At 43.3% G+C, this 16354-nt stretch overlaps 2 protein-coding genes across 7 annotated transcripts in view; one reads left to right on the top strand and one right to left on the bottom strand.

Moving 5' to 3' along the window:
- vamp1b (vesicle associated membrane protein 1b) overlaps window positions 1-1841 on the top strand; it is a 7910-nt gene extending 6069 nt beyond the window's left edge. For all 5 annotated transcript variants that reach the window (XM_030370410.1, XM_030370411.1, XM_030370409.1 and 2 more), the window contains exon 6: window positions 1-1841. This exon is cut by the window's left edge and continues 325 nt beyond it. The gene's annotated coding sequence lies outside the window, so the exon portion shown is untranslated.
- Window positions 796-6958, bottom strand: tapbpl (TAP binding protein like). Of its 2 annotated transcripts, none has more exons than XM_030370406.1 (9): window positions 6618-6958; window positions 5967-6179; window positions 5425-5739; window positions 4882-5085; window positions 4486-4647; window positions 4241-4341; window positions 2729-2957; window positions 2142-2221; window positions 796-962 (listed from the first exon to the last, which is right to left on the bottom strand). In XM_030370406.1, the coding sequence occupies exons 1-8, from the start codon at window positions 6664-6666 to the stop codon at window positions 2145-2147; spliced, it is 1350 nt and encodes a 449-aa protein (XP_030226266.1). In that variant the 5' UTR covers window positions 6667-6958; the 3' UTR covers window positions 796-962; window positions 2142-2144. The 2 variants fall into 2 exon arrangements, with proteins under 2 accessions (XP_030226266.1, XP_030226265.1); XM_030370405.1 differs by lacking the exon at window positions 796-962 and adding an exon at window positions 1437-2043 and having other exon boundaries at window positions 6618-6957.
- Between the last annotated feature and the right edge of the window lie 9396 nt (window positions 6959-16354).

The following is a 16354-nucleotide window of genomic DNA, read 5'->3' as shown; positions in this document are numbered from 1 at the left end:
GAAGAGAGGGGAAGAAAGTGATGGTAGGAGAGAGATAGATGGAGAGAAATGACGGGATAGAGAGAGATGGCGGGATAGAGAGAGAAAGAGAGAGAGAGAGAGAGAAAGAGAGAGAGAGAGAGAGAGAGAGAGAGAGAGAGAGAGAGAGAGAGAGAGAGAGAGAGAGAGAGAGAGAGAGAGAGAGAGAGAGAAACAAAGATAGTAGGGAGAGGTTAAAGGCGCTCATGGGAAGGGGTCCAAGAAGAGAAGACAGACCTTGCTCTCTGGGGGAACGTCAGCATAGGGCAGGAGAAAGAGACACAGGATAGCCCACAGAAGTCCTGTCTGTCCCTCATATGCCACAGCTTGTTTATTCAACCATTTTCAGTGTCTGACATTTGTAAATTAATACTGACATGCCTAACTGACATTGTCCCCACCCACCCCCGACCCTACCGATAACAACCATAAATACTTACTAATACAAGTTCATGGTTAGATTAAGATTAGGATAATTTTTTGCTGTGCGTGTATGTGTGTGTGTATTTGTGATTCAAGGCGCTGTAGCTAATAGTTTTTTTTGTTGGTGATTCATCATATAGATCCGTCATTTATTTGTTTATTTAATTTCCTGTGCTTAGTGTCTTTCATAATTTCTGAATGGCTTTATGTTAATAATAACAAATAAGATTAAGTGACCAGTAAAGATGAGGCGGTGCGTGTGTGTGTGTGTGTGTGTGTGTGTGTGTGTGTGTGTACTCTTGTGTGTGTGTGTTTGTGCATGTGGGTGTGTGTATAATGAAAAGACAAAAGTAATTAAGGTTTAGAAAGACCATAGTGACATATTTTATTTTCTCCTTCCCATATAGTTAAAACTTAATTTTGATGTAAACTAAAGCAATTTTAGATTGAAAAAAAATAAAGAAACCTCTATGAAGCTGCTATTTCTCGAGTCAGCTCTCCTGAGTCCTGTTGGAAGAGATCTGCAAACATGATGGGCAGGGGGCACAGAAAAAAAGATTTAAATAAATGAATCATCAGTAAAAAACGACAATCTTTCTAACCAGGACTGCTTCGACTTGTGAAGAAAGGTCTCGCAACATTTACAGCCATAGCCCGATCTTAACCCTGTGTTTGTACTGCAGTCGCTCAGAACTTTGTGTCCACTTGTTGTTCACCCTTTGACTCTGCCCCTCCTCCTCTCTGACCCCCTCCACACCAGACACACACCTTGTCACCGAGAGAAAAGGCCGAAGTGAGGTGCTCGTTTCCAACTTGCATGGCAAGGGTGTCCATAGTTGTGTGTATGTGTGTGTGTGACCTGTATATCTGCCATTTCTGAAACGAACTGCCGATTTATTTAATTTCAGTTTGGTAGTTGTTTAAAGGACCTGTGTATAAATGTATCTTTGATCTAGGTATTATTAATGCGAATGCAATGCCATGATGCTCCATAGTTAGGACAATGTTTGTTTAATTCACTTGTGTTTTGAGGGGGAAAAATACAATTAGTATAGGGAAAGGAAATCAAGTGATACAATACAACACTGGTTTAGGTCTTCAAAGGAGTCTGGTCAGCTTGGTCACTTCCTGCTACCGAAAGCTGGCTCAAGGTTGTTGGAGGTTTTTTAATGGTTGTCAGAAATAACGGAAAGCCAGATATCTTTTCCCAAGACTGATTTTGAAGTGTAAAAAAAAAGCTAAACCTAGTGTTCATCACAATTACCTAGTGATAATGTACAACACTATAACTGGGTTATTACCATTGAAATGCAGTGAGAGATGCAATTGGAAATTGATAATTCTGTAAAATTGCATGCTTACCACTTTTGCTGATGCCAATAAAGAACTCATCAATAGAAGTTTAAGTGTGCTCGATTCTATTTTAAACATCAGGAACTAGTCGTTGCCATTTTATATATTTTGTACCATTTATTTTCGGTTGTGCCATCTGTGTTGCTCTAAACTGCAAACAAATGCAAAGACTTTCTACAGAAACTAAAATGTACAGCTTGTTACAACCGGTTTTCCCCAAATCACCTCAGGAATCTTCAAGAAATTATCCTAGAGATAAAAAAACAAATTTCACTTCAACACTGAGACCATGCCACAAGGTGCAAGTAGAAAGGGCTTGTAAGGACATGTGTAGGTATTAGACGTACGTTCTATCTCATGAGCTGGTAGAAGAACAGCACAGTGATCAGCAGGAAACCCAGCCCCATCCAGTAGACTTCTGTTCGCACTATGGATCACAGAGAGAAGTTTCACTCAAACATGACTGAGCTGCAATGTTTGCAGCTTAATGCAAATATTCATTAACCTGCACACATTGCAAATATGCAAAAAAGCATAAGGGTCAGCAGCAAGTGTATAAAAGGGTCATTTATAGTCGCCTTGATGCGTCGTTCTGGCAAGGCCATGAGTGGTGTTTAAAGTCACAGGTTTGCCGTAACGTTGCCTTTGACACGTAGTTCGCACACGTTTTTTGCGCAGTCCGCGCACGGCGACTATCAATTATGCATTATATGAATCCTACATGTGTGCTTTGGTGTCATATGATTTGACCAAACAAAGATGTTGGTCAGCTCAGTGACCTGTGTAAAGTATCCAGTTGAAAAGTGGTTCCCAGTGCATGGAAGCGTACATTTCATTATTACATTATTTTATCTAAAGTAATTGACATAAGAACTTTGCCTGTGGAAAAATAGACCAAAGAGTAAGACAGCGTCTACAAGAAGCTTTGCTTTACCGGAGGCGGGTGGCTGCACCACCAGGCTGATTGAGATGGGGGACCCAAGGGCAGGGTGGCTGACCCTGCAGATGAGGCCGGTGCCGGGGGGGAGGCTGCGGCGCTGGAGGTAGAGGTGGGAGGACAGGGAGACGGTCCCGTCACCGTGCTGACGGTGGCTGGATAGGGACATCTCCCCACTCAGCTCTGTCCTCTCCACGTCGTCAGGGGATACCGAGAACCACTCCATCTAAACAATACAATGAATAGATCATGTTTAGTGTACAGAAATGTAAGATATATACAGATGATGTTGGGGATGACCTAAAAGGCATAATGTGACTGGTGCATAAGGTAAACACCATAGGACCATACAAACACAAAACGAATACGCTTGAAATGAAGGTGCATTTGAAATGAAGTGCAATCAAAATGTAAATGTACTTGAAATTTAGAACGATTAACTAAGTTTTGTGGTACTTTTTTGCATTCCTATTTTGCTCTCAATTTCATCTTTTCCACCGACAGTACCAGCTCCACTCGCCACGACTTGGCGTTGCATGACTTGGTTTGGTTCCAGGCACGTCGTTTTTCCATCTAGAATAGTACCTCTTCAACGTGGGCGGGTCGCATAGTATGCATAGCATTCGCAAAACTGCGCATGCTTATCCACACGACACATAAACAGACAGGGCTACACACAGGAGTGTCTCCACCTCTGTCATGGTCCACAGCGTGTTCTTGCGCGCTGATCCTGTGGTGTTCAATAATCAATCCCTGTTGTTTACCGAACTCTGATGCTAGTATTTAAAGATGCCGGTGTCGTGCCGAAAATGGAATCCCTGTCGGAAATCACACCCCCTCTCCGCGTAAACGCGCTTTCGCTTATTTCGTCTGTGCTTTCTAGGGTCACATCATGCATACATGTTTGACTAGTAAACTATTACGTATTTTACTGCCCTCGTAGTTCATTATCGTGAATGTGACATCTTACGTTGTGGGTCGCCTATAAAATGTAACATCGCTTTCTCTGACAAATTGCTCATCTTGGGATGATATGCTACTGCTGTACACTATAAACCCTATTTTTGTTAGAAGAAGAAATCGTACATATCGCTTTCTGTAACTCTCTGGCCAATCAATAGCCAGCAGACTGTTTACGTCACGCTAAAGTATCAGAGCAGCTCTCATGGAACCTCGACGGAGGTGAGACTAAAAAAGTACTAGGTACCACATTTTGGCGATGGAAACGCAAAAAAAGGCGGGCCGAGTTGAGGCGAGTTGAGCTCGTACTGTCGGAGGAAAAAGGGCATAACTAGTTCAACTATTATAGTTCATTATAGTTCTAATTAGTTAAATGTGCCTCCTTAAACCGTTATGGCTTTTAGGACATTTGGGCTTAGGAAGACAAGTTATGCTAGGAAAATATATTCTTCTACTGAAATTTTTTTTTTTTTCGATATAAGAAGGTTGGTAATAATGGTAATTATCGAATCGACCCAAGTTGAAAGGTTTTCCATATAAGTTAAGGACCTTGCAATCCAGTGGATAGTAGTTCTGGCAATTGCAGCTCAGTTTGTGGGGAAATTCCTGAGAAACCAGCTTTTCCTCTGAGAGGGACACACGTGGAAGTTCTGAAAAAAAGAAAGTAACTGAATTCATAATATACTGAATTCACACTAACACAGCAGCTTATTTATTTTACTCAGTGAAAGAAAAGTCGGAAGGAACTGTATGCCTAGAATTGATATGTTATCATGTGTAGAGGGAAAACTCACGATTTACATGAAGTCTAATGGTCTGCTGAGCCTGAAAGGTGCCGACGTTGACTGTACAGATGTAAGTCCCCTGATCTGATACCTTTAGTTTCCGCAGGGTCAAGGATGCATTACCATCTGCCACCAGCAGGGCGGGGTCCATGCTGGAGCCATCTCTCTTGACTACAACACTCAAAAAAAACTAGAGTCAGAATCTTCCTCTCAGGCCCGGACCTTATAAGATGTCCTCCATGGCCTCTCAGATATAAAACCCAAATGTAAGAATCAGCTTGAGTGTTTATTTCCAAAAGCCACCATATGCCACTTGACTTTAGAATATAAATAATAATAAATTACGTACATTTGTCAATATACATTCTCCACACTGGGTGCTGTGGTGTGGTGCCGTGCTGTCACCTGATTCTGAGTGCTCCTGGGATCCAGTCAGCTTCAGGTCCAGGACCCTTTTGCCATGCCCCTGGTGCTGCAACCACCACTCCACAGAGACTTCCTGTCCCACTTCCTGCAGCGCCTCCTGCTGCCTGAAGCCACAGTTTAGGAGCACGTCCCCGCCCAGAGGAGCAGTGAGCTCCTTCTCTCTGGAGAAGACCATGAACACCACTGGAAGAGAGGCAGTCACTCAGACACTGTGCACTTGCATTGAACGGTCAAAGCCTATAGTTTTGACAATGTATACATATATATTATTGATAATGCCTACCTAAACTCTCTGTATCAATAACATTTGTTGGGAGGATTGTTTTATTTTGTGTATTTTGTTAAATAAAAAGATTTAATGTAGCATTTATTTTTAGTTACATGAAGAAAACTGTAATATTGCTGTCTTGTGATTGTGTTGTGATGCCCCCAGATTTCCCATCTGTGATTTCATAAAGTACCTTCTTTTATGATGCTATGTTATGCAGTGTTACATTATCTTAAGAGGGTTGAGATGTTCACCCTCGGTCAGCAGGGACCCCGACCGGCTCAGCGGCAGGCCGAGCCTCCCCTCTCCCAGGGTCCGGTCTCCTGGCCCTGGGTCTGCTGCTGCTGGTGGTGCCGGGAGCCCCAGGGTCCGGAGCACCAGCGCGGTGCTGAGCCCGCCGCCCTCCAGCTCCAGGGTGGCGATGAAGAAGTGGGCGGGTGCTGGGTGGTCCTCATCACCCCCAGCGGCGCCCTGGGGTAAGTGATAGCGGCTGATCTCACACGCCACTTCCTGCTCGTTGCAGTCAGCGTGGAGCAGCAAGTCCACATCAGGGATGGCAGGGGAGGATGCTGAAGAGAGAGGGGTGGTAAGGTGAGAGGGGAGGAGCGGGAGAGTGAGAGAGAGAGGAGTGGAGGGGGAGGGGGGGGAGAGAGAGGGATGGGTAGAGGAAGTATGGGAGGTAGGGAGGGCGAGAGATGAAGGGAGAATGATAGAGGAGGGGGAGGGGCTGAGATAGATGAATCTGATATTCTCATTGCAGGCATATTTTTAACTGATAAACTTAAAAAGTGGAGACCTGTGGCTTCTATGAGGATGAGGTCAGGATCCGGGACGGTGGGTGGGACGAATGGGGTGAGTGTGTCAGGCACTTGGTCTGGGCTGATGGACACGTCTCTCAGGACCAGTGTAGCCGGACTTCGGGAGAACGGAGCTCTGTCTCCCATGTCATCCAGCCCTGATGCCTCCTCCACCAGGGAGCATGACAGAACCACGTCGGCACCTCCTTCGCCTGGAAACAACACATGTTGATATCCTCATCTCGTGGATATTGATACTGCCTATCTCAGGAGAGTCCCATCTTTTGAAATGGTTTTAACCTGTGACTTTTTGGTGAGAAACTGCAACGAGTTGCAAAGTACAAAGGTCAATTGAATACTTGGATACTTCTAAACACACCTCATCGGGATAGGGCAGGATGTGCTTTGTTTGATTACAATCGGTACTTAAAAAATAAATAAATATTAAATAAAATTGAATAGCCATGAATATCGAATATGAAACCAACTTTACCTCGGCCTCCAAAGCTTTATAAACCTAGTAGGCCTATGCCTATGATGGGGCTCGTTTAATGTAATAGGGCTAATTACGGAAATGGTTACATGGTCACGGGGGGTTAAGACAGTGGTGTGAAAGTGTGTATAGAAAAAAAGAAATATTCTGAACCTACCGGAGGTGTATGTCATAAGGTATCCCGTCAAAAAGAGAACTTTAAGCATATTGTCTCACGACGTCAGTTTCAATAGGATAGTTTAGGATTTAAACAATAGCCTACAGTCCATATGCTTTCACTTTTGCTATTGAGCCTATTCAATTACGACTTAGGCTATGTTGGTATATTCCTGAAAAACAGTGAAGAATATACAGACGACACATATACATACAACATGCCCACCATATTATGATTTCTCAAATAGACCGAAAATTAATAATATTCTCATCTCCTATCATGTGGATTGCGTAGCAGACCAGTCTCCCCACTTCGTCCAGCGTATCAAAGTGAAAGTGCGCGGCGCCCTGCCCACCGGTTTCATCCGTCCAATGGCAAGAGCCGGAGAAGTTGGTCATCGGTTGCCATTCAGAACTATTACCCTACTGTACCAGCATGGTGAGAGAAAAAAAGACAGAATGCGGGGAAATATCCTACGTGGAAGAGGTTACATGATATTATTTTGGGGGAATTCTAACTTTAAAGTCAGAACTCTTTTTATTCTGACTTTAAAGACTTTAACCTCAGAATTCGGACTTTAAACTCAGAATTCTGAGAGATTTAGGTCAGAATAGAGTGGCGAAGTCACGCCCCTTCCGGTAGAGCTCATGGGACCTATGAGATCGAAAAATATGAATGGGTGTCAATGGAGAGAAAATAATCATTTTCTGGTCCCAGTCTTTATATGCCCTGGATTACACATATGTTGTTTGTGGATTTAAATGATAATTTTTCATGCAAAGAAAACTAAAAAAATGTGTGAAGAAGTTTGATAATTTTAGGTTTTATGTGAGGCCGCTTTGTGAACTACAGCTCTTCGCTGCTCTCGAGGCATATGATATACGCCACCACATCCGCACTTGGAACTCGGCACAGAGATGGCACATAGAGATGGCACATAACTAAAACTCTCCACATGCCCCGACTTATAGTGGTTTTCACCTCTGTCTATGCTTTTATCCTCGCCTTGAAAAAAAGTGAAGTTGAGCAGAGAGATCGCCGTCTCTGTGCCGAGTTCCAAGTGCGGGTGTGGTGACGTATATCATATGTGTAGAGAGCAGCGAAGAGCTGTAATTCACAAAGCGGCCTCACAAAAAAACTAAAATTATCAAACTTCTTCACGAATTTTTTTAGTTTTCTTTGCATGAAAAATTATCATTTAAATCCACAAACAACATATGTGTAATCCAGGGCATATAAAGACTGGGACCAGAAAATTATTATTTTCTCTCCATTGACACCCATTCATATTTTTCGATCTCATAGGTCCCATGGGCTCTACCGAAAGGGGCGTGAATTCGCCACTCTATTGCAAAAATATAATCACATGTGGCCCTTATCCTCTTCCGTAACTCTGAATCAGAACACACAAAAAATCCAGTAATCCAGTAAGTATATGAAGGCTTCTATGTAGCTACTCGTTGACTCCATCTAGCGGTCATAAAGAGCACCACATTACAAGACAGACTTAACGGCCGAGCGACAGCCTACTACTATGCAGTGGCGGCTCGACTTTTATACATGGGTTGGCCAGAGGGTGTACAAGGCGTTATAAGGGGGTCCATATCTTAGGCCTAATAAAGGAAAATACTTACTATAACCTAGTACCTAAGGAACATGCCTACCTGTCCATTTTCACAACCCAGATGCATCTCTCGCTCACACACACACACACTCTCTCTCTCTCTCTCTCTCTCTCTCTCTCTCTCTCTCTCTCTCTCTCTCTCTCTCTCTCTCTCTCTCTCTCTCTCTCTCTCTCTCTCTCTCTCTCTCTCTCTCTCTCTCTCTCTCATACACACACACACACGCACGCACGCACGCACGCACGCACGCACGCACGCACGCACGCACGCACGCACGCACGCACGCACGCACACACACACACACACACACACACACACACACACACACACACACACACACACACACACACGTTATCATTATAGCAGTTATCACCAAGAATCAAGGAGGACACATACCATCAACATGAATGATTTTGTAAGACATTCTACCAGTGCTCACAAGAACAGAAGAGTTATGCTCTTCTCTTCTTAAATCAATTTCCTTGAGGGAGTCATCCCAAAAGGATCAATAAAGCCTAATCTAATCTAATCTAAATCTGTCCAGAGATAGTTCAGCACTTTGCTGTACATATCTTGGTGCCTATGGTCATGTTAATGTAGAGAGGGGGACCCATGTCTTGGTGAAACTCACTGAAACAGGTCCTCTCCATCCATGGAAGTGCCTGTCTTGCAAGACGTTTACGAGAGCCTTCGAGAGCCATCCTCATTTGCATAAATCGCTCTGCTTTCATCGACACATGCAGTCATTTTTCCCATATTTAGCAAATAACACCCTTCCAAAATGCAGTGCAATTTTCATGTCACTTTTCATGTATGGGCCTACTATTTGAACCATGTGTCTTTTCAATACAATCTAAATCCTAAATCTAAATCTACATTTTATATCTGGGTTTTATACCTGGGTCGGCTTAGCTCAGGAGGCAGAGCAGTTGTCTTGTAACCTAAAGGTTGAAATCTATTTATCTAAATCTACATCCTAAATCTAAACCTAAATGCTATATCATTTATCTAAATCTACATCCTAAATTTAAATCTATATCTAGGCCTATGCCTTGTGACGTGGCATTTGATCGGTACATTTCGGCTGTGCATGTATCTTTGGAATTTTTAATTGCTGCAATAAATTATGTTGTTGTTGACTTCTAACATGTCTCTATCTTTGCTGTTTAAATCTAACAGTAGTGTTTGAGTAATATATCGGCGGTAACCACTGTTTTTGGTTGCGAAATGGCTCAAGCTGGGCATTCCGTGGTATTGGATGTGTTTTAATAAAACGCATCGAATGTCCGCTGTTGACGCCACTGAGGCTATAGAGCAGGCATCTCCAAACGGCGGACCGCGGTCCGGGTCCGGACCAAGTGACGGTCCTATCCGGACCCATGACCAATTTAAAATAATAATAATATATACCGGTAATAATTTTTATTTATTTTTTTGATGATTTCACTATACAAAGCATGATTATGTAAGTAAAATCATTTCTCACTGAAATACAAATTGAAAGGCAGAATAGTCTGTAGTACAGCATAAAAACAGCAAAAAGCAATGATCTTCACAGAGCGAAGATCATGCACTCACCGAACTCCCCCCCTCCCTCCGTCTGTCACGGCATGTGCGTAATAGCGTCACTCAAAAAATAGCCAATCAAATTTTTTGTTTACCGGAAGAGCGATTTGGAATGAGAAAATGGCTTGCTCGAAAATAAGGAAAGTTGACCCCGAAAACACTTCTTTTTTTTTTACATTTTAAAGATGACTGGACTGACCAATACTTGTTCATTCTCCCGCAAGGCAGTACAAAACCTTTGTTGTGAAAAAATAAAGCAAATCCAGATGTGAGCTGCAACGACAACCAGAAAATCCGAAATGTTATCAGATGACGCACTGTCACAGCATCATGCCGCTGTTCAGAGTGCCCCATCCTTAGCCATTGATGAGTCTTCAGGTGTAACGGATAATGCCCAGCTTTTGGTTTATGTGCGATTGTTTCATCAAGACAAGAAATAGATCTGTGAGGACCTGTTGGGTCTAACACCTCTTGAGACACTGTTTTGCTTACTAGAAATGAAGGCCTAATGCTTTTTTGTGTTTATTTGAAATGCAGGTCTGGTGTACCTGTTTTGCTTACTTGAAATGTAGGCCTAATGCACTTTGTGTTTATTTGAAGTGTAGTGTTCCTGTTCTGCTTACTTCACATGTAGGCCTTATGCACTTTTTATGTTTACTTGAATTGAAGGCCGCATGTACCTGTTTTGTTTACCTGAAATGTTAATATGCGTTACTTTGTCTTTTCATAGTTAAAAGTAAGTTATTTGGAAATTGAAAATAAATACATCTGAAATTATAAGGTAATATGCCGTGTTGATTGTATTTGACAAAAGAAGGCTATTAGGACGTGGTAGGTTCGGACCTTTCTTGGAAGGAATTTTTAGTAACTGGACCTTGTTCAATTTTAATTGAAGACCCCTGCTATAGAGGCTAACGATGCTCGCGTCCTACGAGTACCCTGGAGTCCTCGTTAGCTACGAGCGTTTTCACAATGCTTTCGGGAAACGGTGTGAAAACTGTACGATGCTCGTACGACGCACTTCACGATCCACATGGCTAACGATGCTTTCGGGAAACTGGGCCCTGGTCAGAACTAATTAGTGTAGGCAATGTAGGCCTATAAGAATTGATTGAGATCTGTTGTATGGATTTAGGATTTCAATTTAGGATTTAGATATAAGATTTAGATTTAGGATTTAGATTTAGATGTAAGATTTAGTTATATATATCTATATATATATATATACCATTTATACTATATATATACCAGGAACAAATACCGCACCATAGGGGACAGAGCCTTTGCCATTGCCGCCCCTACCCTCTGGAACTCCATCCCCCTGGCCATCCGTAACTCTGATTCACTGCAGTCTTTCAAAAGTCATCTCAAAACACATCCCTTCAACATCACTTACAACACTTTTTTCACCCTCTCTCTTTCTTATTGTCCTATCTTTCTCTGTATTGTTGTTTTGGAGTATTTGTAGCCTATGTATGCATGTATGTACTGTACTGTTCATTTGTATCCTTTTTGTTTTGTGTTTTTGTAAAGCGGCTTTGGGTACAGAGAAAAGCGCTATAAAACCTATGTATTATTATTATTATTATTATATAATGTAGGCCTATAATAAAATCAAATTATTCCATTGCTCTTGTGTGGCAGGTCGCTTTCGAGCTGCACTTGCTGTCTCCCTCTGATTTTAATTCAACCATCGTGGTTAAAATGTCCTCATATTGATCAATGACAGAAGACATAGGCTACTAGACATGCATCATGCTGAGACCAGCGGGTGTCTGAGAATTTCTGCAGGCGTTTTTTATTGCGATTGTTTGCATTAAAGGCCCAATATGCAACTTCGGGAATTTCTTCGCTGTTTTCTTGGTTTTGGAACGCACATTTCTCTACACAGCGCCCCCTACAGCTTTGTAGTAGATATTTTACAACACTGTCGTAACAACTCGTTGACGACCCTTCCCCATGCACTTCTACGCGAGCCATGTGCATTTGTTTTCAAAGAAGCCGGCGAATGCGTGGAGCCATGTCCGAAGTAGATGTTCATAAAGTGTAGGCAAGGTTATACATAAAAGGGTGTATTTGTATTGCAATAAACATAAATCCATCCTTTTTTATAGTTGACGGGGAGAATTTATATCCTAGATTATAATTGTTTTATCTTAGGTTGAACAGAACAATCAGTGTAAGAGGTTTGGCCAACATAATAATCTAAATAAACAAGAACCTGGATTCGGGGATTCAGTCTGTATCTGGGGGACGAGACAGACGAACAGCAAAACACCCATGGAAACAAAGGTGTTTATATGGTTGCAACCAAGCAAGCTAGAAACATACAGGGCTCACAACAAAACGGTCGAGAAAACAATTTTTACAGGGCTCACAACAAAATGGTTGAGCAAACACATTTGTACAGAGACTATCAACATCAAGAATACCACGAAGACAAAGGCCACCCAAGGGTACTTTCAATTTCAAAAGCAACACGGCCGAGTCGGCGTCTGATTTGCAGTCTTCTTTTTCTTTCAGTTTACGCTATTTCTGAAAAGCTTGCCCAACATTTACTCGTGTCTGGCCTCTCTGCCGGTCAGTCTCCCTTTTCTCTTCTTCTGTTCCTCCGACATTGGGCTTCTCTGTCTCTCGGCTGATCTATGATGAATATAACAATCCCTTAGTGACTTGTGTTTATATCGAGCCGGTTCCGTGTTTGGGGGTCTGTGGCGTAAAGCAATTCGTTACTTCGCGAGACCCGAGACTCCCGCGAGAGTGGGCGGCGGGTCGCCGGCAGAAACATATTCCTTTTCTCCGCCAAGATGCGCAAGGGTGAGTCGAAACAACGAACAATCGAACAAAAATGTATAATAGAACCATCGCAATGACTCTTAGCCTGTTATATTAAGGTAAATCAAGCCAAAAAAGTTGCATAGTTCCCCTTTCACTCGTGTCTGATCTCTTTTCTGGTCCATTCTTCTTTTGTTCCGTCGACGGTCGCCTCTTGGGTCCCTTATCAGTCGATTGATCCATGATGAATGCAACAATTGCCTCGCAACTGGCTGTTTATATCTAGCCGGTGCCATGTTTGGGTGTGTGTCTGTGCCGTAAAGCATTTGCGAAACTACAATCTGACTACATTTTCGAGGATACTTCCGCTGCGTCACATCCGGATTGTGTCGGTCCGAACAGAGCAAGTTGCATATGCGCTTTTTCACTGGAGAGGCGACATGGGTAAATGACACACCCACCAATCGACCAAGAAATGGATGCAGAACCATCAGCATAACTCTCAACCTGCATACTTAATGTAATTTTAGCTAAAAAAGTTGCATAGTGGGCCTTTAAGCACTATAGGCGCTTCGTTGAGGCTGTGATGAAGTTCACTATTTATTGGACCCTGTCACATCCCTGACCATAGTTAATCGCGTTTGTAGCCTACACTCAGAGTGAACTCATTATTGCATGCAGGTGTCTTCATTCATAAGAAAATGAAAACATTGGGGAGTATGCAACCTACAAATGATTCTAAAGAGGTCAGAGACTCCGTGCACAGCCCCGCCTTCCCCAGTGAACCAAGAACCCCCGCGCCGTGATGAACGGGGGATTTGACCCCCTTGGTTTTACACAGGAAACTTGAGATAAGAAGGTTAAATCGCCGGGCGTGCCAAGCTGCGACCAAACCGGCTCGGCAGTGTAAAAAGACCTATAGCCAGAGTTAGATTTAGGTGGGAGCTGAGCTCCGAGAGAGGTCTGGCTCCCATGAAAGCAGCAAACTCAAATATCTGTGGGGGTCTCTGAAAAGACAGCAGCATAATATTGTGATTACAAATAAAGCTATTTTCCCTGAGCAAGGTACGTTTTATTACTCTGTTTTCTGGGAATAATTGACAGAAACCAAAAACCAGCCGTTTTTTCGTTTTTTCCAAAGAAACGAAAATCAAGATTTCAGTTCGTTTATTTGTTTTTTGGTTCTTCTTAACAAAACGAATTTACCACTCAATATCTGGTTTCCGCCGGTGGGCAGGTCCTCTTATTGGCTAGTGTGCTTCGTTGCCCTGTGCTCTTCAAAATAAAAGTTCTTCCGTTTGATAATGTCGACAAAAATATTACTGTATTATAGACACTAGCAGACACAGAGGACCACACCACCCGCAGTCAAGACTGACACGGCTTCAAATAACAATAATAGTATTCATAATCATTTGAAAATGAGAACTTCTGAAGTTATGATGACTTCAGTGCAGTTGATGTTTAGCCACAGTTAATACATGCAGAGTAGACCTGTGCCCTATACCACGAAGCTCGCTGAACATACCCAGGCTTTCTTGGGAAAACCTGGCTCGACAGAGCCGCAACTCGCAATCAGAGTTAAATGGTACCACGAAGCTCACTTTAGATTAAATTAGTTGAACCAGGTTTTCCGCTTTAGGTTCAGTGCGCGTTCACGTGAAAGGGGCGTTTTTTGCGTCATTTTTCTCACCTTTACGATAGATCAAGCAGTCTATATGCGTATGAGTGAAAATATTCTGCATATTGTCTGTAAAATAACTATGCCAAATGCAGAATTGTTCGCCATTAATCCAAATAGAATGATGATGATTTAAAAATGCATAAGCAACGTCCATCCTGCCTTACTCTATCATTTAGGGAATTCACTTTAAATACACCCTATTTAAGAAATGTATTGCATGTTTTCGACCCCGGACAGTTAGCGGCTCTAGCGTAATGGATTGGTCTACCCGAACGCCAACGACCGGGGTTCAATTTCGCTGGTCTATCATCATGCATTTTACCCCCATAGATGGGGTGCCAGCACGGCCTTGAAAATATGGGTTCAAGTTCGAAATAAGCACAAAAATATAATTCCATAAGCTTTAGTGAATAAGTATTCCATATGCTTGAGAATTAGGACTTTTTAAGCTTCACATAAATTTGCATCACTTGGGAGTCGAACCCCCCGCACAGAAACTCAAGACTGACGCGCTACCTCCACTCCAGCACACTGTCACGGACGCACAATGCGCAACAGTAATCATATGGTCCAAAAGGACGATCAAATAACGAACGCCCTCTGATGAGAATCTGTATCTCTCATGAAGAACCCCAATTTCGTTGTTTGCACAATGACAATAAAGTCTGAAATCTGAATATCGTCAGACAATGCCAAGGGATCGCTTCTGTCCCGTAAAACGATAGTTATGTTATTATAACTCTAGTTCTATGATTGTAGGCGTAGCCGTCTAGGCTTCGCAAAAAAAATGGCTTGTCCCGTGCGCGCGCCTGCGCGCGCTGAAAATTCAAACTATGCACCTATCAGCGTGGGCACCGCCCACATTTCCCACGGTATCGTGTCTATATAACGCGGTGTATACCGTCGCTCATCCTCCACGCTTTTCTTTCAGCATTTGGAGGGTACAGCAGGTGGGAAACTAGACGGCTACGCCTACAATCATAGAACTAGAGTTATAATAACATAACTATCGTTCTATTTCATGTAGGCTACGCCGTCTAGGCTTCGCCTTATGGGCTAAGGTGAAGCTGCGAGCGGAGCCCGATCAATGTACTCCTGCTGGACCCCAGTCAAAAACGACCTAAGTCACCAGAGCACATTAAGACTCAAAAAGCCAAGGAAGTGTAAAACACAACAGCTTTATAAAAACTAATTCCTCCTAGATCAAGCAAGGCAATGATCAAGGGAGAAAAAAGTGAGTCTGTAAAGACTCCGGCTCTATTCCGTGCTTCATGGAACCCATGAAAAGGAAAAGAAAACCAGAGCAACACGGTTTCCATTAGGTCCGCTACCACCGGGGGCGGAGCTACGGAATTCGGCTCTCCAATAATGGGACTCTCTCGGCCGTTTCTTATTTGAAGAAAACGGCGGGAGTGCCTCACTGGTAAACAAAACCACCAGACAATTGGCGAGCCAATAGAAAACCCCCTAGCCTGTTTTTCATTTGAAAAAAGGTGGGAGAGTAAGAGACTGGTAATCAAGACCAACTCGCCAGCCGGCGAGAGGAAATCCAACCACGCCGCTTTAAAGAACATGTCTATATTCTTAAGCCGTAAAAGGGGTCCCGGACTCTAGCACAGAGTTGCCGAGTGAGCCCCTGGACATGTCTAACATGTAAAAACGGACAAAGGGGCCGGGGGAAGACCAAGACGCAGCTGCGCAGATGTCTTCCACCGAAACGCCCTTGAGTAGAGCCGTTGAAGCGGCCACGCTCCGTGTGGAGTGAGCTTTAACGCCCAACGGTGGCGCCAAGCCCTGCCGAGAGTAGGCTAGGCAAACACCCTCACATACCCAGCGAGAAAACCGCTGCTTAGAGAGAGCGCGGCCCCTGCTAGCGTCGCTATAACACACAAACAACTGTTGTGTGGAGCGGAACGCTGCCGAGCGATTCACGTACATAGCCAACGCCCGAACCGGGCACAGGAGATGCAACTCCGCCTCCGCCTCACTAGAATGAGGCGGGGGGTGAAAAGCCTTAAGCACAATATCCCTCGACCGTAAAGAACTATTAATGTTCTTCGGGAGGAACGCAGGATTAGGTCTGAGCAACG

Source organism: Gadus morhua, chromosome 11 (genome assembly GCF_902167405.1).
Source record: "Gadus morhua chromosome 11, gadMor3.0, whole genome shotgun sequence".
Lineage (NCBI taxonomy): Eukaryota > Metazoa > Chordata > Actinopteri > Gadiformes > Gadidae > Gadus > Gadus morhua.
This window is presented reverse-complemented; position numbering and strand designations above follow the sequence as displayed.

Bases quoted from the DNA above. Each gene is read 5' to 3' on its own strand.
- tapbpl (XM_030370406.1), bottom strand. From the start codon at position 6,666: ATGCTTAAAGTTCTCTTTTTGACGGGATACCTTATGACATACACCTCC. The intron at 5,086-5,424 runs GTGAACATCTCA...CCTCTCTTCCAG, and splicing joins GGGGTCCCTGCTGACCGAGG to TGGTGTTCATGGTCTTCTCC. The intron at 4,648-4,881 runs GTGACAGCACGG...TGAGTGTTGTAG, and splicing joins CCAGGAGCACTCAGAATCAG to TCAAGAGAGATGGCTCCAGC.